This window comes from Cuculus canorus, chromosome 5 (genome assembly GCF_017976375.1).
Source record: "Cuculus canorus isolate bCucCan1 chromosome 5, bCucCan1.pri, whole genome shotgun sequence".
Lineage (NCBI taxonomy): Eukaryota > Metazoa > Chordata > Aves > Cuculiformes > Cuculidae > Cuculus > Cuculus canorus.
This window is the reverse complement of record NC_071405.1, coordinates 41,290,882-41,313,098: the sequence shown is the minus strand read 5'-3', so window position 1 is coordinate 41,313,098 and position 22,217 is coordinate 41,290,882. Positions and strand designations below refer to the sequence as shown.

Sequence of the window (22,217 nt, the reverse complement as noted above, 5' to 3'; positions counted from 1 at the left end):
CATGCGTGGATTTGCAACAGAGCTTGGGCCACACTGTAGAGCTGAGATTTACAGTGTCCCAAAGCTCGAGGGTGTCTGACATGAGTGATCTAATTTAACCTCATTAAATAAAAATTATCTTTCTCTGCAACATGTTGAAGAAGCACAGAGGGAGAGCGTGGCTTTTTAAGAAGGTCAGTTTCTGCCCCCCCAAAAAAAAGGAAAGGAAAAAAGTGCTTCCTCAATCCTAAGAGCCAGTTTGGCAATTGCACATAGTAATTAGTTTAATTCAAACACCTGGAGGGGAAAAAATAATTGCAAAACCTGTCCAGAGAGTTTGGTGGTTGTGGGATGGTTCCCATTGGCAAAGGGTCAAGGCAAGGTCCCACCCATAGCCTTTGTGTTCCCATGCACGGGAGGAGTGCTCAGCAGCACTTCCTGGGAGATTTCCCTCTCTGCATGGCTACGCCTTTGGCTTGGGCTCATTGCACAAGTATTTTAAGCATGCTGATAAAAGCCCAGCAATCACTGGCCGATGTTACATGAACACCTGGCTGCCTCTTCTCTCTGAGAGCAAAGGATCATTTCCCCATGGCTACCCATGTGAAAAATCGCACTCAGCTCCACCTTTTCTTACATGTGTGACAGCATCCTCCTTCCTGGATGCTGTTGGCCTTGTCTAGCAACAATGCCTCAATGCATGTCTTGGTGGAAAATTGATCCCAACAGCTCAAATAATCATACTCATATTTTAAAAAAAAAAAAGTAATTTTAATCATTTCAGAGCAGGGCACAAGCTTCTTGCATATGCTACCAGCTTGTCCTTCCTACCAGTGTTGCGGGGCTAAGGATTTTCTAGCTAGTTGGGTATTTTTTGCTCCCCGTAGCGTGATAGCTGTCCTGCATGAAGACCACAGGGCAAAGAGTGCACCAGCTGCATGGGGGTCATCTTTGTATCCTATGGGATGTCCTAGCCATCTGTCTGCATGTGGAAAAAAAACCTGCCTTTGCCAAACTGGAGGTGCTTCCCTGTCCGCTGGGTTCCTGTTAACAATGCAAATGGGAGAACTGCTGGAGGGGGAACCGGCCCAGCCAGGTGAAGGGCTTACATTTCCATCCAAATTGAAATATCCGTTCTTTTGCAGGGGGGTGGAGAAGTATCTCAAAGGGGTTCAGTCTTTATCTGTGGTTTTATTTATTTATTCTTAAAGATCTAGTTAGACCTAAGCCTCTCACTCCTGCTAAGCCCTCAAGAGTTGTTCCTCTGTCCCATGCTAGAGAATAAATGGCAATCGCAGCTTGGGTGGGATGGGGCCCACTTGGGCAATTATGATGTTGCAAGAAGCTTTGTGATTTGCTTGGAAGTCTTAAACATGACCCTAGAAATTACCTCTCCCATGCGGTAGTTAACCAGTCCTGCTGAGTGCAATGTTTAGAACTGTCTTCTGGGGCCAAAGACATCCTTGGACCCGGTGAAGGCAGCAGTGAGGACTGGCTTGCCTCTCGGGCAGCATTACAGTTGTCCAGACTGCTCAGTAAAGAGTTGAGCTGGCTCATGGTGGAAACTAGTCTCTATGCCTCCAGGAGTCCTTGGCCTTAACGAACCCTAATTGGACTTCTATAAATTAATGCAAAAGATTTTTCAAAGGGATTTGCTACTACTGTGGGGGAACACCATCAGGGATGAAGGAGATCTTGCCTGCTTTTTTCCATAGCAAGAGTTGCCCGCACCCTGACATCTGCATCTCTCTCCTGTCTCCCCTAGGTACCATGCTTGGGATTTGTGCCTCCGTGCAACCCTTGACCCGGACAGTGGGCCCAACCATTGGTGGAGTTTTATACAAACAATTTGGAGTCTCATCCTTTGGCTATTTACAATTATTTGTCAATATAGGTTTGTTTATTTACCTCTTAAAGAGTAAAATACCACTAAGAGAGGTAAAAAGCCAATAATTCAGTAGTAAGAATGTAACTCACTTACATTTTCCATAAAAATAAAGATGTTCTTGGGTTTTATTTTCGATTCTATAAACCCCGAATAAAACCATTTGAACAATACCTTGCCTTTGCATCTAGAGTAAGGGACTGATCAGTTTACAAAGACCTTGAAACTGCACTGTAGCAGCTGGTGTCCATGGGACCCTGGGAGATATCAGGTTCCCCCCCTGCAGCAGTAGCTGTCATTGCATGCAATAGCTCTAGATCCTCAGCTGTTGTCAGGCAGCATTCCTGCTTAGATTCACCAAAACTAAGGGGATTAGAAGCCAGTGCTTCTGCTCTGGTTTGGCTTTTTATTTCAGAGTGCCTACACTGGTACCAAGGAAAATTGAGGTAAAACACATCTATTTTCAAGTGTCACCTTGCTGCATTAAATACACTTCTGGCTTTCTTGTGCTAGAGAGGAATTGAGTCCAAAGGCTTTTGAATGCTGTGGCCAAAAGTTTACTACATTCACAGCTCAGTCATGTGCAACTCTGCCTCTCCCTGAGCCCAGTCAGCAGCAGCAGCATAACTGGCAGCAGCACGCAAGGAGGATGCAAAGCCCTGATGTAGCATACTTGCAGTGCACAGTTGATTCTAGAAGTGGGGGACAACCCCCTTTCCAGTTTTTTTTTTCCTCCCTGTACTAAGCCTCTCTTGTTCTTACTACAGGCTACTTGTAATTACACACTTTGCAACTTTCCCTAGTATGAATTCTCCTGCAAGAATTGCACTGATATTGGGAAGGGGGAAATCACATGATAGAAACTACCAGAATTGGAGCATTAACAGCGAGTACTTTGCCTACTAAGCTCCTAATCCTGACTGCCAGAGCTGACTCATGTGCTGCAGCACTGCTCTCAAGGAAGCCCAGGGTAGTAAGTCATAACTGAGCCTCACAAGGTAAACTACAGCAGTTTCAAAAAAAAAACCAAACACCACAAAAAAACCCAAACCACACAGAAAAAAAAAACAGCTGCTTTTTTCTCCAAGCTTCCTGGTCCGAGTGCTATCGGAAAAAGATTATCTCCATTATTCCTGGTTATCCTGTTGAAATTGAACTTGATCTAGACACCTCACTTTCTCCACTTCCTCCACCTCTGCGGAGTTCAGCCTATTTTCTTGCAAAGCAGAGAAATCCCATAAAGCACCAAAATTAAAAATCCTTTTTTTTTGCCTTAGCATAGCACTAAGCTACAGGGAGCAGGGGAAGGATGTGAGGCATTAGCAGACAGCACAGGGAGCTCTTGCACCTTCTGTAGCTGCCATTACTCGATTATATGGGAAAGCGGTTCAAAAGCAGCACTTACTGAAGTTGTGGTAGGGTTTTCTATTTCCACCACTGACTAGAAATGGACCTCAACACACTTTCCCTCTCTGGTCAGGAGAAGAGGTCAAATGCAAATGGGTTACCTGGGCTTCCTCTGTCTCCAGCTACCCAATTCAAGGCGCCAAAAAGCCGAGTTTACCGTCTTTTTAAGCCACTACACCACCGCCTGCTCCACAAATAAGCATCAATAAAAGTTACTGCAGTCCAGAGTATAGTAATAAAAAATGAACATTTCAAGTAATTTATTTGGAATGGACATATTAATGCAAAAGCAATATTAAGACCAGTAACTGCTGAAAGACATTCATCAAAATAAATACAAATATAGATACTAGAAATAATTTAAATTGTGTTTAACACCACCAGTCAGTGTTGACTCTTCTTCTTGTCTCATAAATAGAAGATAATCGTTCACAAAGCTGCGCCTCTCAAAACACGTGGACGCTTCGCTAGAAGTCCTTTACGAAAAGTCTTTGGTTTTTCTTTAAATGCATCTCAGGCAAAGCTCGGGGCTCTTTGCTCAGCAGCCTCAACAGGCTTGGAGAAAACCAAGCTGTTTCCAGCTCTCTTCTTCGCTTTCCTTCATTGGTACCCTGTCCCATTTCAGTCCAAGACACTTGATCTGGTTTTTCATCCAGTGGTATGCTCTAAAGACAGCAAGAGAAAGCAGGTTAGTTAAACCAACAGTGGGAGGGAGGGTGGAACAGGGGCTTTAGTGGGACAGCAAGCGTTCAGCTTTTAAGTTCACAGATATTGTACTTTAAGTGAAATCGCTGCCAAATACCATTTCTTATTTCCCCACCTAACAGCCACAATCCCAGTGCCTTGCCTAAGCCCGAATCCTACCAGAAATCCCCAGTGCTGCCTCAGGAACGGGGCTGTGCGTCCCGAAACTCCCGATGCAGCGGTTTCGGGGTGCGGCCGGGCACCCAATGGGCAGCGGAACCCCGGCCAATCCCACCCTCATTCCCCAAAGCAGGTACAGAAGGAGGCAAGGGAATAATTAAAAGAAAACACGTGAACCCCATTCAAAGCCCGGGCAGGAGGGGGGGACACTCACCGGGCTCAGGGCGCCCGGGCCAGCCGCCGCTCCTGGGTACCCGCCGCCTGTTCCATCTCCTGGCGGCTCTTGAAGTCCTGGATCGCCCGCTTGTTCTGGAAGTCAATGAGGGCCATGGTGATGGAGGCGTTCCAGCAGCTCTGGTCCGGGCACCGAAAGTCAATCTCCTTGCGGTCCTTGGTGACGATGGTGAAGTAGATGTACTTGCCCGTGCGCTCCACGCAGTCCACCTTGAGGATGGAGCCGAAGCCCAGCTCCTTGCCCTTGGCCCGCTTGTGCCCGTCGGGGAAGAGGCTGAGGCTGTCCTTGGTCAGCACCACCAGCTTCTTCTTCCACAGCTGGAAAAGGCTGTCGCTCCGCTTCTCCAGCTCGCCCTCGCGGATCACCTCGGCTTGCATCTTCATCCTCCCTCGCTGCGGCTCTTGCGGCGGCTCCGGCTCCGGCTCGGCAGGCGATGACCGAGCCCTGCCGCGACGGGAACAATTTATTGCAATGAATCAGCGCCGGGCGCCTTCCGGTGCCTCCCCCGGAGCCCGGCCCGCCCCGGCCCGCCCCTGGCCGCGCTCCCCGCCCGGGGGCGATGGGTGCTGCTCCGCCCCGGTGGGGGGGGGGTGCGGCCCGGGGCTGCCGGGGCTGCTGCTGCCGGGGGCACCCCGGGAGGGCACCGCGGCTCTGCCCCGAGCGTGCCCTCTGCGCAGGGGGGCGGCTGCTGTGACCCAGAGCAGCCCCATCACGCCTTGTCGCGTGTCAGAGCCGCGCTGGGACGGGCAGCGCTCCCCAAACCGCGTCCCCGTGGTCCCGGGCTCTGGGGTGTTTGCCACACTGGATCTGCCCTGGCACCGTCTCCACCTGGGACGCTCCATGCTCCTAAAACCACGTCCCTATGGTCCCGGTCTCTGGTACCTCTGCCACGTTGGATCTGCCCTGGCATCGTCCCCACCTGACACACAGGAGAGTGAGCTCTGCTTGTGGTGGGCTGCTGCCCCTTCCCCGGACATCTGGTTTGAGCCCCAGCCCCTGGTTGCTCTAAGAGACTCAGCCAGGAGCGGTCAAGCCCACCAGCTTCATTTGAAGCCCTGCATCCAACTAGCTCTGCGCCATCATCATCAGCCCTTCCTGCATCCTTTCCTCAAGGCACCTCTCCAGTTTTGCGTTAACACTGACACCCTTACCTTTTTTGTTGTCCCCTGTAATCACCAGGTTTATTCCATTTTATTCCTCCCCCCCCCAGCCCACTCCCTCCTCCCAGGGAAGGCACCATAATTCATTACAGTCTGGCCAGTGGTCAACACCACAGGGAAATCCATAAAGTCTGTGGTAGTTGGAAGTGATATTTGAGAAGCACGTGCAAGCCCTTCCCCTTGTAAGCCATTCATTCTGTCACTCTTTTACAACAGTTGACAAGGCTCATCCAGCTTCCCAGCCATCGCTTCGATGCTGCAGCCTAGGGCAGGGCTGTGCTCAATGAACTTCTTCACACCATTTTCAAAGCAGTATTTGCTCAGTTATGCACTTTGTACAGCGTCACCCTTTAGACTTTGAGCCCTGTTCCCCCCCATCATCTTTCTTGAATGACCGACACCTTTACAGGTGTTTGTAAGCCAAACCCCAGAGGTGAGTTTACAAAGCAAAGCTTGGCCTCTTTGAAGAGCTTGGCAACATTCCCAATGACTTCCGCTGGATCAGGAGCCTATTCCAAGGAACAAATCAGAGCTACAGCCAAACTCGTTTCCGCTGCAAATCACTCATCGGCTGGAGTAGACGGCCACTCTTTGATAATTCATGGCAGCATGCACATCTGTAGGGAGGGACGGAACAAAGGTGGGGTCTGTGCAATGCTCTTGGGGTTTATGAATGAGCCAGGAATGGTTTGGCTGAGCCAAGAGACCACGCTGGCCGTGGCTTCTTGTGGGGGTGGGGGCGTGGCTGCAGGTCGTGCATGTGGCTGTGCCACAGTGTGAAGAGCTGCAGGCTTTTCCTTGAAAGCTAACACTGTAGCTCACTTTTTAGTGTGATTTAATTTGCTTTGTTTGACTATCAAGCTGCACATCTACATTTTCTGGACAAATGCTTGTCTGATTTGTAAAACAGCAAGTTCCTGCCTTAAAGACCCCATGAGAATAAGGGAGCTGGAGCCAGGCAGGAGCAGAGCTCCATCTTAAGCAGAAATCATTATGATATTTTTAATTGGGCTCCAAAATACAGCAGGGAATGGTCTTTGTGCACAGGAAATGAGACACCACTTCAAAAAGACAAAAAAAACCAAGTCAGCAACACAGGAGCATACCAGGAACATCTGGAGGAAGGCTCCTGGTGTGGAAAGGCTGCAGGACATGGCATGTTTGTGTACACCTTGCTTCAAAAAGTCCAGCAAAAAAACTTGAATTTGCATTTAAATGAAACTCGCATCTGTGGATGCGGGGTCAGCAGCACACTTTGGGCTCTGGCTTTCTCCTTTTACTTTCATCTGAATAATTTTTCTTATGCATTTATCTATCATTTTGAGCATTTCAATACCTCCCCCAGCTGTCACCACAGCCAACTTCTCTTAGCACTAGCCAAATTAGAAAACTGCTAGAAAAGTAGAAATTAGGAGAAAAAAAAACATAAAAAAAGTGCTCATGGTATAGAAAAAGGTAGGTTCCTGCAGAACTGGGGGCCTAGTTTCCAATGCACATCCCTTGTAGGAACATTCCCCTTTTTTACATAGCACAGGCTTCTTAAGCGGACAACCACATAAAAGGAAAGTTCAGTGCATTACCATATGGTAATATTAGGCCTTTGGCATTGTGACCATGCAAAAAATCCATAAATCATGTTTTAAAGCATATTTACCCTTCCTGAGACAGACAGGAAGGAAAGGATGACTCTAATTGAACCCAAACTGGACAGCAAAGTGGAATCATGGGCAATCTCCTAGAAGAATGGAGAGTTTCGAGGAGCTCGGAGTTGTTTGACCTGGCAGACACTGCAATTGCTTCGAAGTAAGTGGTGCAGCCCTAATCCTAGTGTATATTGTGGTAGCTGGTCACTACCGTTACAAGTGTCTAGCACTACCTTTGCTGGAAAAAAAAGAAAAAAGTATGTATATTGCCTTATTTTTTTAAATAATAACCTAGGTGAGGCACTGACAAGGTGAAGGAGTTGACAGCAAAGTGGTAATTTAATCTCCAGTGCCTGAGGAGGAAGCAATGTGATGGAGGCTTGCACTGTACCCTGCCACTGAAGCTTGGGACAAGCACAGGACAAGCGTCAAAGGGCGGTTAGAGGGTGTGTAGGTAGTGGGTGGCTTTGGTAATTAAGGACCACAGACCCTGCTTTAGCTAACAGGAGCTCTGGTTGATGGCAGTTCAGGTGACTGCTGCTGTCTCTGCCTGGCAAGTCTGAGCTGGGGCTGGTGGCTGAGAGAGACCTGTCACTGACTTTAGTTTGGGTTTAGTTTGGTTTGTTTGTGTTCTGAACACAGCAGGAAGAAAAAGAGAAAAGATATTTTTGTCTTGGGACCCACCCCATCACCATGCCTTTGCCTCAGGAATGAGCAAGATGCCAAATTCAGCCACTGTGGCTGCCATTAAAATGTCCATCAGGCACCAGCCCTTCATTACCCCAGAATAAGAGAAATCTGCAGGAATGTGAAAATTTAGGAACTTGTCTTTCTTCTTAGAAAGTGGGGGAAAGTAGTGCAGTGGGGAGGGTTAACCGGGGGAAGGTGACTGGAACTACACTGATGTTCGTTCACCGGAGCCTCATTGCACATGGCTTTCTTCCTCTTCCTGTGCTCACCAGGGATGCTGGTACCACTCTCTGCTTCACCCCAAAGGAATTTGTGTTCTAGTGAGGGTGTTTTTAGCAGCCTACATGGCAATTTGGCTCTAAATTGTGGCTTCAGCCCTCTCCCAGGAAAAGGCAATAGCACTGGGACGCCGCCCAGGGAAGCTTGTATATCCATCTGGTTGTGTGTGTTGTGCATAGCATTTTTTTCTGTGGTTATGGGATGGCCACACTCATTCTCAATGTATGGGCTGGCAGCACCAGCTTTTGCAGCCTGGCTCTGCCACGGCACATGTTCCTTAAGTGAGTACCTGCTCCAGCAAAGGGATTTGATCATCGTTTCAGAGTCTGAGCGTCATCTACTCTGCTGCTGGCAACACTGGGTTGCCTTAGCTACATGAGTCATGGTAACGCAGCACAGCAGCCACGAGGAGCTCCCAGGAGAGGCCGCCTGGCTGAGGTCAAGGCCGAGGATGGGTGGGGCTCACAGTGAGGAAAAATGCGAAAAAAATGGGGAGTTGGAGATTTACCTCCTCTGTGTCTCTCCCCGCATGCCCATTGGCATCACCTGCTAGCTTTCCTTCAGGTTTTAGCAGTGCATTTATCCTGCCAAAGTTTCTGGCTGATTCCAATGCTGCATCTCCCGCCAAGGAGATGTGGGAGCTCCCAGTGTTGGTATCGTCCATTGCAGGGTACCACTGTTCCCACTGCCATCATATTTTTATTCCTGTTGTCACTCTGTAATCTCAGAGATGTGCATCTCCACCGAGGAGTCTGTCCCTGGAGAAGAACTCCTAATTTTGCTGTTGTTATGCTGGCGTCTCAGCAGCAGAGGAAAATGGAGACTCGTGATCATATGACTTATTTTATTATAATGGCTAAAACATGAAATCTGTAGGGAAAAGAAGCTGGTTTGCGTGCTTGACATTGTATTCCTGCTAGCTGAAGTCGATTAGTAACAGAGAAACATTGCACTGTAAATTGTTGCCCTCCAAGTTTATACCAGGGCCCAGGTGCATCCACAGGAGCATATGGTGAGAGCTCAGTATAGTGACCACCAGGTCTCCTAGGAAACTGGTACTCAAAAACCTCCTAAATAGCCATAAGCCAGGGGTGTGGGCTACGGGATAAAGGTTGTCAGGAGCAGCAGTTTTTTCATGCTTTTCACTGTTGTTGTTTTTTAAATGTTTTCACATTTTCATACTCCCTAAAAAGCTTTTGTTTTTTTTTTTTTGTTTTTCTTTTTTGTTATTTTTAATTAGACTACTCCAGAATATCTCTAGGAAGGTTTTTGTTTATAGTTCCTTATCATTCTCCTTCAGAAATGTCCTGGGAGGAACTGGTGTCATTGGGTTCCCCCAAACTTCTCTAGTGAGGTGGTGGGTGCCCATCCTCTGCAAGCAGGACCTCCTGGAGGGACGTGGAGCCCATCGGGGCAGTTGGCCAGGATGGAGACCCTTGTGAAGGGGATCAGTCTCACTTTGTGGGTGTTCAGGTCTTTTCATGACCACAGAGGGAGCCTCTCTCTGTGATGGCCTTCCCTCCAAGATGGCCCGGTTCAAGTGAAGAAACTCTTCTTCTAGTGGCAGCTCACTTAGAAAGGTCTCAGCCAGGGAGATGAAGGCACCAAGGCTGTTGGTTTAATGACTACAGCAAATGAAATGCAGCAATGCTGGAGCTTTGGGGTTAATTTAAACAAGGGCAGCAGCGGAAGCATCTTTGCTCAATCTGTGAGAATTTTTTGTGTACCCTACGTAAGCCAGGCATTAATCAGCAATGTTACGTAGCCCTGCTTGCTCAATTTACTAATATTTATCTGACTAAGACTCTTTTTTTTTCTTAAGCAGCTTAAATTGTCTCATCCCACTGATTCAGTGTGTTACCATTACATGTTGTAAACTGCTGCAGACAGTCATGGAGCAGGCGTGAGGGGCTGGGGGAAAAAAAGATGTCATTTCCAGTAAGGCAGTCCTTGGTTCTGCTCTGAAGGACACAGCCAGATAAAGACCACAGGCACCTAATTTCAATACTGGGATTAAAAATTGGGGAGTGGTGTGTGTGTTTTTCTCTGTCTTTCCCCAGCAGCCTGTGCATCACTGTGCGTGTAGTATCTCCTGGACATCATGTAGATGTTTAGTTTTGTTTAAAAAAAAAAATAAAAGGGAAAAAAAGAGGCTTGTGTTATATGGTCTATTGAGCTGTTGGTCTTGTGAACTGCCCCCATCTGCCACTGATATGAATCTTTAAGTCTCTTTGCCCAATTTCAAGCCCATATAGCAGAATTAAAACAGGTGAAAGTTGCTGCAAGGTCTGTGCATAGCAAGGCATGGCTTGGCTCCCTGCTTGGAGGTGCCCAAATGCATCCTCACACAGGCAAGGATGGTGTTGACCCAACAGGCTGGGTTTGGTCCAGGGCTGCTGTCTAAGCACTGGCAGACTTGGATTTAGCCTGTTCTCATGCTTGTCTTCACAAAGCAGCTTGCTGAACATCACAGGGGGATCCATGAATACCCTAAGCCTTATGTCAGAGGGGAAGAGAAAGCCCCATCACATGGCTGCTGTGGGATACATGATGGCTCAGTACTTCCCCTTTAATAAAGACTTCTGCTGAGAGCAGGAGAAGAGCAGCAGTTAATCAAGTGTCACCCTGAACTATATGGTTATTTACTGGCCCCTTTGAACACCATGAAGATTTTTTTCATGTCTGATGAGCTTAGGAGACGGTTTAGGCTACAGCTCATGATTTTAAAATGACAGGACATCTACCCTCCAAACCATCTGATTTCCCGAACTGAGTCTGTTCAAGACAAATATTTGTGATATCTGTCTGAGACCTCAGCCCTGACTGACTCTGATGTGCTCCTTGCATAGGAAGTACCCAGTGATTACCGCTCATGCCATTCAGCCTGACATTGCCTGTCTGCTACTGCCCAGGCTTTTAACCTAGTGTGCTACAGCAATAACGTCTATTGGTGATTATGAAGGGTCAGGCTTTGTAGTAACATGCTAACACCACATGCTGAACTGAAGGTCACCCCTCCAGATAACTTGGCCTTTTGAAATCTGAAGAGATCAGTAAAGTGGCTGTTAACCATCTTTTCCCCAGTTTTGTCTATGCATGGAGCATCCAGCAGGTCCAGCACTGGTGAGTACGTATGTGAGAGATGTCCTGTGTCACATCTGAGTGCATCACTGGTCTGCACTGCCTGGCATCAGCATGGTGCGTGTCCCACCATCCCGTCCCACCAGCTGATGATTGCGCCCCCTGCTTCATGCATCCTCCTGGTCTTGCTTTCTCCTTTTTGCCTTTTTAGAACAGTCTGTAAACTTTAAGAGTAAACACTGACCAGCCTCACAGGAACACATAACCACAACATCAGGAAACTTGGGGGACTGAGGAGGAAGATGAGGTCATACTACTGTCCAGATTTGGTGTTTCCTGCCTTCAAGTGAGCTGGAGAGCCATCACAAACAAAACCCTTCAGCGCATCATTCCCAGCAGTGACCAGAGCTGAGCTGCACGGAGGAACTGGAAGGGAGCTTCCCTCCTGGGCAGCCGTCATGTGCAGGAGGACAGACCGTAACACTGATGTCATATTTCACATCATCCTTTTGTTGCCAATTTTTCTTTCTGAATCTGGGACACTGCATTGTGGCAGGTGTGAAGGAAGGCATTTCTTTGGTGCCATCATTCCATTTCTGCCTCCTTGCAAATGTTCTCATTGTCTTTATCTGCTATGATTTCCCTGCTGCTCCCCCTAAACACCCTCCCCTAAACACACCCTGTGTCCAGCTCTCTGCCAGTGGGAGCTGAGACGTCACATGGCCTCACTGACAGTGCCTGGGAAGGCTGGAGGAAAATGAGTGCCTGATACAGTGGATGAAATGTAAAATAAATAATGCTCTCAGTGCTTCAGGTTCAGGTGCTTCAATGAAATAAAAAGAAAAATAAAAATAGACGAGAGAGGAAACAATAACCCTAAAACTATAGGATAAAAAGGAGAATCAGCAATGTGTATTTTTCCACCTTTGATTGACTACCCCAAATCTAATCTGTTGCTGATTTATTTCCACACTGCATCCACCAAATAAAAGGGAATAGGGTGGGTTCAGCAGCCCTGAGCTGTAGAATTTGTTGCATGTAAACTCCAGTTGCCATCCATTTCGTACCAGTCCTTTGCCTTTTATGTCATACAGTGAGGGATAACGGCAGCTCACTTGCTCCATGGTTCCCTACCTAATATTTGCTAATGGGGATAATATGCAAAAGCCAAATTCTTTTTTTCCTGCTGATTACTCACACTGCCTCATATTTGAAGTCCCAGCCCCACCTCGGCAAATATTTGCAATAAGTAACTCAAAGCGTGTCCTGGCCTTGGATCCCAGGGCCAAGCCCAGCAGTTCCACCGTAACTCAGGCTGGTCTGAGGAATGAAGTGAGCATCAATTATGCCGTTATGCTCCTCCTCACAGTCTCCAAGCTGCTCAGCTTAACCAGGAGGTTGGAAAGGGAAATGCCAAGTCATAAAAAGAGGAGGATTTGATTTTTTTTTTCTAGTCTGCTAAAGAAACCGCTGTTCAGTGGTAGCGAGAAGCAGGTTTGCAGCAACCTTTGCATGTTTTGTACAGAAAGCAGAAGCCAGAAATTTTGGAGATGGGATGAGCCTGGTAGCCCTGTGACCCAGTGGGCAGCCTGTGCTGGTGCTGCTGGAGGCAGGAGTGACTGTAGCCTTTATGAGTGGAAAAAAAAAAGGTGAAGTGAGAAAGTTTGTGATAAAGCAGGGAGGCAGTTAAGGGGAGGAAATGAGAGTGCTTGGCACGTAACCTTGGCCAGGCTTTGCTCCCCAGGGAAGAGTAAAACACAAATTTTCCTGGAGGCAGGGCAGCCGGTGCCCAGATTGAAGTCACTACATGATATAGGTGGGAGCAGCCACAGCACACGTGGGGAATTGGAGGAGGCAGAGGTGTATCACCTGGCTGAGGTCTCCCACTGCTTTGCCTGGGGTGGTTTCCACAGGAGCCTGGCACCCACCCTTTCCCCTGTGCATCCCCTCTGTTAGCTCACTGTAACCCCCTCCTAATGCTGTGTAATAATAGTTTAAAACATGGAAATGTCCTTACTGTGGTATAATCACAGGGTGATTTGTGGGCAAAGTGTCCTAAAATCTTAGGTATTAACCCCAAATTACTGGTGTCATTTAGAAGAAGGTTCCTTTCTGTAAGCAAAGACAGGTAACACTGACTGGCTTTTACTTTCCCAGGATGAGTTGGTTTGAGCTTTTCTGGAGCAGCAGTAGCTAGAGAGGTTGCTACAGCAGGGGTAAAACACTTTAAACTCCTTGTTTCCTCAATTTATTTATTGACTGTATTTGAAGCATTGACTCCTGCTGGCTGGCCAGACTTTGGAGCCAGAAAATAACCTCCAAATGGAGCAAAATGAGTTAAATGCCTTGGCAGGTGGCCGGGATGACTAAGTCATTCTTCCAGCCTTACTAGAGCAGGGGTCAAAGTTACAAAGCCGAACGCATTTTCCGTAATTGGAAACCCTTCACCAGAACCGCAAGATCTGGGGCTGCAGTGAAAGCTGCAAGTGGTTGGCAGGGCCACAGTCAGGGCAGCTCCAGAAGGGAGATACACATCTGATAACATGCATGCTTTGTAAGAAAGAAAACCAGTGGACAGAAATAGCAAACCATGCATTTGCCCAGAATAGTGGCAAACAAGGCTGGAATTTCTGACATGGACTCTGCCAGCCCAGTTTCATTGACAAGGTTTTTCTAAAAGCCTCTTGGGCTCACACAGGCACCTCTCCATTCTTAGCTTTTCTTGTGAGAACCTGAAATGCAAAGCTATGTGAGAGCAGAAGGAAAGATATTTGATTTCAGCGAGTCCCTCTTCCTTCTCCTCCCCTGACCACAAAGGAGGAATGCAGCAGCACTTGTCGTTTCCCTGGCCACTGCCAGGATCACTCATTCCCTGATATTAGCCTTCCTCTTCAGATAGGACTTATTTGCAGCCACTCTAGCAATGTGTGACAATTCTGAAGCACCTGTGTGGAGCTGTGCAGGTGCTTCACCACTTATGACTTATTTAAGATAAAGGTCAAGCGCCTTCTCTTATCAGCACTGCTCAGCTCCCAGCACCACCAAAACCCATCATCATCAGATGTTGCTGGAAAATGGGTGATGGAAGAAGAAAGCCAGGCGGTTGTCCCTAGCATCACCTGGGCTTGTTCCTCAGGTGGACACCTCGGTGCTGGGATTCTTCACTCTGGCTGCCCTCTGAGCACTTTTCTGTGCAGCGGTCCCAGCCCACAGCCCAGCCTCCTTTGCTTGCACAGCCCATGGCTGATAAGAGAAGGCGCTTGACCTTTATCTTTGGTGACTCACAGCTGGTTCTGCTTTACTCACACATCCAGGGCTGGTTGCCTCCACCATGGGAAAGCTCCTAAGTGTTGACCAGGTTGGGAGGAGCACAACCACACCTGCACCCAGAAATCCCCTTTAGCCACGGACATCCAATTGCTTATCGCCCTGCAGTGCCTCGCTCACTGCTTCAGCTGCTCCTTTCGCAATGGAAAGCAAATGTCTTAGAGTAGTGCCATGGGACAGTTTGCTTTACCCGATCAGTACTGAATGGCGATTGCATTGGCATAATTACTAACTAAAATTAAAAATCCTCTCTTATTTACGCCACAGGCCATCACCAGGTGACCAAGGTCTTGGATGGCCAAAGTCACCTCATCTTTCCCAACCCCTAAAAGGCACCTCCTGGTGTCCTAGTCCCACTAGGCAGCTCATCCCCCCACTGCCCCCCAGTTCAAGAATGGGGGCGCTCAGACATGCTGCCTAGCTGTGTGGTGCTGGGGACTTCAGGTGATTTCCACTGAAGGAAGGGAGGTCCCCAGTTTGGAGTGGGATGCTTGGCAGTGCCATGGCCCCACAGGAGGTGTTGCCACACAGGAGATGGTCTCCCAGGTGTGGTGTGTGCACAGTGAATCACCACCTTGCCCTGCCACCACGACGGGCAGTGCGGGGAGATTTTAGATTTTCCCCGTTTCTTACAGCCATGCCTTCTCCCTAAGGCTATTCATTTATGTGTACATATGCATTGCATACACAGAGACCAACCCTGTGCACATAGGGTACGAAGGTGGTAGCGCAGGACCCACTTGTCTATCCTTAGCTACACCAGCGTGCCAGCCACAGGTGGTGGCTGCGAACGGATGAGGATGAGGACAAGGACAAGGAGGAGGAGCAGGTGGCTGCCCTAAGGGAAGGGCAGCTGCTCAGCACTGTTAATACACAACGCTTTATTCCGCATCCTGAAATGCAGGAGGCTGGTTTTATTTTAATCTCCCACAAGCAGTTGCCACAAGTCATCTTGAATCATAAGTGACTTCTTATCTGAAGCAATGAGACGAGAAAGGGAGAAGGCCTCCTCGTAAGAAAATTGGGCACTAAGATGGGGATGTAGCCATCTCTGCAGGGGTGGGACTGCACATCCCTGGGAGATCCATTAGTTGTGGGTCATGGCAAAAAAGTCCCCTCCAAAAACCCAGGCTGTGATCAGCTATCACCATGGGTGTTGAGGCTGATGAGCTTTTGTTGAGTGACTGGGACCCTGGGGCAAAGAGAGCAGGAAGACAGGGAGGAGGTTTGTGTTTGTGGGGCACTGGCAGGGAGCCTATAGTGGGATCTCAGCCTCGAGCTTCAAAGGGAGGAGGCTGCTGGCTTAGTGCTGACCACTGAACCCAGCCCAGTTCTTGCATGTTGCTCCCATCCAGGCATTTAGACAAGCAGGTTTCACTCCGCTTTGGTTAAAGGCAACCTTGTTCTCCCATTCGGTGCAGGGCTGGGGCAGCTGCTTGGCAGCAGGGGGATGACTCAGCCCTCCCACGCAGCAGCTCGCCATCCAGACCCAGCTATATTTGCCGAGCAGGTGAACCAATCCTTGCGCAGAGAGACTTTGGACCTTGCTTTCTCTTTTTTTTTTTTTTTTTTTTTTTCCCTTTCCCCTTCCCTTCTTTCCCTTTACTTCCCTGGAGCCACATGCCCATGAGCAGCTCTGGCTGGGCGGCAGCACCACCTCCCTGCCTGCCCCAGCCCGGTGCTCTGCTGCTCAGCGATGCAGTGGCCACCCGGCCAGCTTGCCTGCGGCTGGCATCCCGGTGGTCCAGGGCCACCTGCCCTTGCCAGCCACTGCCATCAAGGGCAAGCCCAGCAGCACTGGCCAGGGTGCGGTGCAGCCACAAAACCACCAGGGTTTCTTTCTTAATTATTTTTTTATCTCTGGCAGGAGGAAGTTGTAAAACGATTATGTCTCATTGAAACACGGGAAGAAAGGACACCGCATTGCACGGGATGGAGTCAAGGCCAAAGCTCAGGCTTCCCGGCTGCCAGAGGGAGCAATAAAATGCAGAGGCATTGTGGGACTGCAGTTTGACCCCAGCAGTTATCAGTCTTCCTCAAGGAAGATTTCTACCACGTGCTTCTGGTTTTCCCTCCCTGGTCATGCACTAAGACAGACAGACAAGGTAGTGCCTACAAGAAAAGTCTACATATGGGCTGGGTGGGTTAGTCCCCCCTTGGTACACGCTGTGCAGGGTCATGGGGCAGATGTCTCTCTGCTAGAGCACAGCTGCCTCCTGCTTGGCATAGAATAGAATAGAATAGAATAGAATAGAATAGAATAGAATAGAATAGAATAGAATAGAACAGAATTACTTTTTGAGCTTCTAATTGCTGTTCTGCGTTTGCTTTTAGACACCCATCCCATCCTACCAGCTCCTCCTCTTGCCAAGAACGGCCTAGTATTCTATCCAGGAGGAGTTTCTGGCTGGTGCAGTGTGTGGGGAGGGCTCGGTTTGGCTTCAGAGGGTTTTTGGGGTTGGGGTTTTTTTTTAAACTGTTCCCTGCCCCTTTGATGTGCTGGCTCCAACGCCAAAAAAGCTGACTGCAGCTTGCCCAGGGGTGCTGGGGCAGGATCTGAAAGCGCCAGCAGCATGACCAGGAGGCAGACAGCTTCAATCTGCTCCTGCTAGTCACTCCAGAGCCCCACTCAAAGACCTGTCTACCTGGCAGGGGCATCAGGGGACCCTCCCCAGACCTGACTGTATGCCATGCCCAGAGATCTCCTGTGGTGCCACCAACACACTCAAAGGGGAGCCTTTCCCCCCCCCGCACCACTCCCCCTTTAATTAGAAATTGAAATCGTGTTAATTGCCTCTTCATTAAAACCAATTAAAGCCCGGCTGACGAGAGAGGAGGCGGCACATTTTGCAACTCACCACGGAGATGAGAAAGCGCACACCGCAATTACGGTGTCTGTTTGCTTTGCCTTCACCCAATGTCTTAATCAGGGTTAGCTTTGAAATCGGACCCCAGGTGAAATGGTGCTGTCGGGTTCCTCGTGCCCAACAACCCCTGTGTACTGGTTGGGCCAAGTGTTGGGAGAGGCTGCCACACACTGCAGTGGGAAACCGAGGCCAGACTGCCTTCTTTTACTACTCCTCCTCCTGCCTTGTGCCCACAGGCAGAGCCATGTGCGGAGGAGGGATGGAGAACCAGACTCCTCCATGCCCTGCAGAGAAGACCCCTGTGCCGAGGCTCACTGGGCTTGTGCCTGCATTTCTGCCTTTTGCTTTCCATCTCTCAGTGATGCTTCAAAGCCAGTGTGGGTCTTCACTGGGGCCAGGAGTGCTCACACAAGTGGCCTTCACCCCTGCACAGCCCAGGGAACCATGCTGACCTCTATCTGCTAGTTGGCAGTGTGCATTCAGAGGGTTCCTCTTTTGCTGTCCTGAGCTGTAACAGCGAAGAGTTTGCAGGAGGTTCAGTCCTAAATGACACAAGGTGTTGCCGCCTATTCATCCTCGCTGGGATACGGGACTGAAACCCCCTGGTCTCCAGAAGGCATCAGAGGAAATGAGGAGTGGTGGAAGGGAGGGCTCCATCCCTTCTTCTACTTGGCTAGAAGACCCCAACACAAGCCAAGCCATTTCCATGGCTGCAGGAGTTTCCAGATGGACAAGCTCTACCAAGCCTACAACCGCAGAGACAAATACACATGCAATGCTGCAGCATTGCTGCTTGAGATGCCAGCTCAGTGATTTGCCCTCTTGCTGTTCAGCTTTGAAAAGCCTGAGCAAGCAGCCCCTGTGAACACTTTGTTGCACACGCTGCACTTGCCTATGTTTTGACCTGAACTGCGCTTATTAACGTTTTTTTAGGGGAGGTGTAATAACAGTCCCGCATTCTTTGTAGGCGATCTGTCTTCAAGATCTCCTTTTTGATCTTTTCATAGGCTAAGCAACAATTCATCCTATATAAATCTCAGATTGAAAGTACATAATTTGTTTTTCCCTGCTTTTTTTGAAGCGGTAAGAAATGAAATGGCTTAGGGGAATGTCAGCAGCAGTTATATCTTAATTGTTTTTTCTCTGCATCAAAACGCCTTGAACTGTTCACTTGTTTGCAGGAGCTCTACATGACCTTTATGCAAGTGCTTTAATTCCTCTAACAAGTTATATCCCATCGTCGACTTCAGGATTTTTCTTTGGTAGTGGTTCTGATACTAATTTTGTACCCTACCCTCCTGCTCTTGCACTCTTTCTATCCAGGCAAATCAAAGAGTTCATAATGTGCCTTAAGTCAGGAGCATGGAAAAGAAGAGAGACTAGATAACTGGATGAAAAAAAAATATAAAAGAGTGGGTAGAAGAAACCCAAACCCCTCCTAAATCTGACCTTATCACTCTTGGTCAAATAGGCATTAATGGTAAAGCACTGAGGCAAGTTCCTCCTTTACCTCTAAAAGGTGGACAAATGTGGACTCAACCTCTGGAGTGAATTCGTTTTGCACAAGGATCAATTTAGCAGCTCACAAGGGATATTTGCACAGTGCAAAGATTTGCATTGGTAACAGATCAATGGCCCTTCTATTCCAGCACTACCCTATGCTGCTGGCTTTCTGTCTCAAGCAGGGGTAAATGTTTTTTTTCTTCATGTTCTCCTTTGGATCATGTTGCATAAGGAGTAAATTCCTTTCTGTACCATTTCCCTTCTCCTCAGCCTTTTTCTTAATCTGGGATGAGTCTAGTGTTGGTTATGTTTAACTTGCAGATGCTTGTGGCAAGCAGCGGGTCAGGAGCAAGTCAGCAAGAGGCCACTGCGTCACTGACACTGGCTTCCTTGGGAAAGGAAAATTTGCTAGGAGATGGGTTTTTTTTCAGTGCAGGACTGTTACCAGGAAGGCTTCTACAAGCCAGGAGGCTGCACAGAGCTGCGCTGGCAATTGGAGCTCATGCTCACTGGGTTGTATTAACCTGGTTTGGCATCCTCACAAGGTGCCTGGATTCCCACGGTAAAAAACAGATGGTGAGGCGGCTTGTGCAAGAGGCAAGCACGCTGCTGGGTGGAGCGTGCGTTTTCACTTGTGTAATGGCGAAGTGAACAAGCAGAGAGAAAAGCCAGTCTGGAAACAAAAGCTGCCACTTGGCGAACAGCTCAGCCTTCATTCACACGGTGCTTCATTAACAGCACAGAGACTGCAAATTTTTTTGGATGCTTGTCAAACTGGAGTGACTTACAGCATTTACTGTTTTGGCTTCCTGGCCCTGGCCTGTGAGAGGCTGGAGGTATTTAAGACAGCAGTATGAGCATATGGGAAAAAATAGCTCTGCCTGCTCTTAGTGTGATGACCTTAAACTGTTTGGGAAAGGGAGGATGAAGGTTCTTCCGTGCACAGGTCACAGCTACAGCGACAGAGCTGTTTGCCCACTGATCATGGTGAAAAACCACGGTCAATAATGGCAAAAAGTGCAAGGACTTCAGCTTCAGGGGAGATGTCCTGAACAGATCCTATATTGACACAGAATCAATGCCTCTGTCCCTGAGAAAATATAGAGGATAAAGAAGCATGAACACAGCACCTCTTTGGGTTTTTTTTATGCATTGCCATTTACAACCGGCTATCAAGAAATGACTTGCAGGAGCCCAAAGTAAACTTCATGGTTTACCAAAAGCCACACACTTTGGTGGACATTAAAAAGCCATGGGACCAGATGAAGTTTAATGATGGCAAAGCTTTGGGACACGTAACACATGCTCCAACGACAGAAGAAGCAAATCTCCCACCTAGCTGCGTAACCCACTAGTTAGGTTTATATGCTGAACTACCAAGGATGTCTCTTCCATTTTCTGGCTGAGCTATAATTGTTTCCAAAAGGGCTCAAGCTAAAATACTGCAGAAGGTGGAAATTTCAAGCGCAAGTCCAGAAGGTTGACTGCTACCTCAGTGTAACATCAGGCATCCAGGGCATGTCTCACATCTTAAACTTAACTCCTGAATCACAGAGCTCACAAGGAGCAAGCAATTTCCTCTTGCCAGAACTAGTCTGACCTCTTCTTACACGTTCCCGCCTAGTGCGGGCCTTCTCCGGACTGCACTGTGCTGAGCTGGCTTCCTCAGTGAGACCTCATTTGTTTGTGGAACTGCCATCAAGGCAGCATTTAATTAAGCATGAATTCATCAGAAGTTTCTTTTATGTTAAAACAGGAAAAACCTGGTTAATCAGGAGAGTGGAAACACACAGAGACCATTTAAATTTTTCTTGCTATCGCAAATCCTAACCAGACAGCAAACCCCAGATAACTGACCATACTGAAATTGGACCAAAAGCTCCCAGTTATCCCAAATACCAAGCATCCAGAAAGGCACCCTAATGCTGTGCAAAAAGACTCCTGAGCAACCAAACCCCTTCCCCAATTTTCAGCTGAAAGCAGAATATTTGCCACTTGTTTCTGCATCAGACAGGGCAATGGGGTTGTTATCTCCAAGGCTTTCTTCCTAGACAGCAGAGGTGCTCAGAAGGTATTCATCATGCTGCAGCCTGAGCAGGTGATGCACCAAATTAATCTTACTTGGAGTGCTTCCAGCTGCTTCAACTTTCAAATCCAGAAATGGAGCTTTTCCCCCTCAAACAAGAAGATACAAACTTGAAGACTCCATCAGAAGAGTGTGTTCCCACAGACAAAACATTAGTTTATCAGGTTGCTGTGATTGTCATCAGGCATGTATGCCTGATTTTGGTATCACCTCACCATTTTTAAAACTTCCCACCTTAGTTTTGCATTGGGCCCCCAATTTGTTCATCTTCAGAAAACACCAGTGCTATTTTTTTTTTTTGCATTTTCCTTTCCAACAGTTAATTGCTCTTACCTCCTTTTTACACACTCCCACTCCCTGTATCTACCATCAAGCCTGGATTTGTCCAGCCGTGACATTCTGACAACCAGCCCATCAGTTCTTCATACTCTGCTAAAGGAAAGAGTTGGGCTGCCCAAGTACCCGTTGGTTACTTCTGTAAACAGTCTACAAATAACCACCTGAGAACAGAGAAGTCCATGAAATGCTCATCTTTGCTGTTATCACTAGATCTGTAATGGCAAAAGCACAGCTAGGTTTTGACGAAAACTGTTTTCCATTTGGCGATGTCAACCGGCATTAACTCTGCTTTAACAGATCCCAGCTCAGCTTTCCCATCACCTTCCCAAGGAGGAACATCTCGCTAGGCAGCTTCATTACACACTCATCTCATTTGCACTCCCTGAATGCTGGCACATTTGCTCTACATGTTCTGGAATTTCCCGTTTTCTCAAAATTAAAAAGTTAGCCTTTCAGGACTCATGCACATAAATTACTTCTGTGTGCTCACTTGCAGATGTTTATCTCGAGGTAGCAGAATTCCTGTTTAACCATGTAGTGGAAAGTACTTCTCCAGGATGGGGGAACTAGGATTCAATTTATTCCAATACAAAAAAAAAAAGCTAGTCAAATCTATCTGCTGTGCCCAGACCACTGCCATTGGCATTAGCCAGTCTGCATCTGGGCAAATGCCATTTGTTACTGCTGCCCTTGTCAGATGTGGTTTCACACTGCTCTGTGCCTGCCCTCATACACTACAATCTAATGACTGCATACAGAACCGCTTTACTTTTAATTCTTACTCCTGCATCAACACTATATCACGTCACCTGAGCATTAGAGCTACTCATTTTCCAGTTGTGAGGTACTGATGTGGAGTATCTTAACACATC

The 22,217-nt window shown here is 48.0% G+C and overlaps 2 protein-coding genes across 4 annotated transcripts in view; one reads left to right on the top strand and one right to left on the bottom strand.

Moving 5' to 3' along the window:
- Positions 1-2,037, top strand: part of SLC22A18 (solute carrier family 22 member 18) — a 61,227-nt gene extending 59,190 nt beyond the window's left edge. For 2 of the 3 annotated variants that reach the window (XM_009571838.2, XM_054068929.1), the window contains exon 11: positions 1,745-2,037. In XM_009571838.2, coding sequence (XP_009570133.1) covers positions 1,745-1,932 — 188 coding nt within the window. In that variant the 3' untranslated portion in view covers positions 1,933-2,037. The remainder of the gene's footprint in view (positions 1-1,744) is intronic. The other variant, XM_054068930.1, reaches the window with a different exon arrangement.
- Positions 2,038-3,499: 1,462 nt separating this feature from the next.
- PHLDA2 (pleckstrin homology like domain family A member 2) lies at positions 3,500-4,848 on the bottom strand. Its single transcript, XM_009571837.2, has 2 exons — positions 4,350-4,848; positions 3,500-3,936 (listed from the first exon to the last, which is right to left on the bottom strand). The coding sequence occupies exon 1, from the start codon at positions 4,751-4,753 to the stop codon at positions 4,355-4,357; it is 399 nt and encodes a 132-aa protein (XP_009570132.1). The 5' UTR covers positions 4,754-4,848; the 3' UTR covers positions 3,500-3,936; positions 4,350-4,354.
- Between the last annotated feature and the right edge of the window lie 17,369 nt (positions 4,849-22,217).

Coding starts and splice junctions, on each gene's coding strand:
- PHLDA2 (XM_009571837.2), bottom strand. CDS start 4,753: ATGAAGATGCAAGCCGAGGTGATCCGCGAGGGCGAGCTGGAGAAGCGG.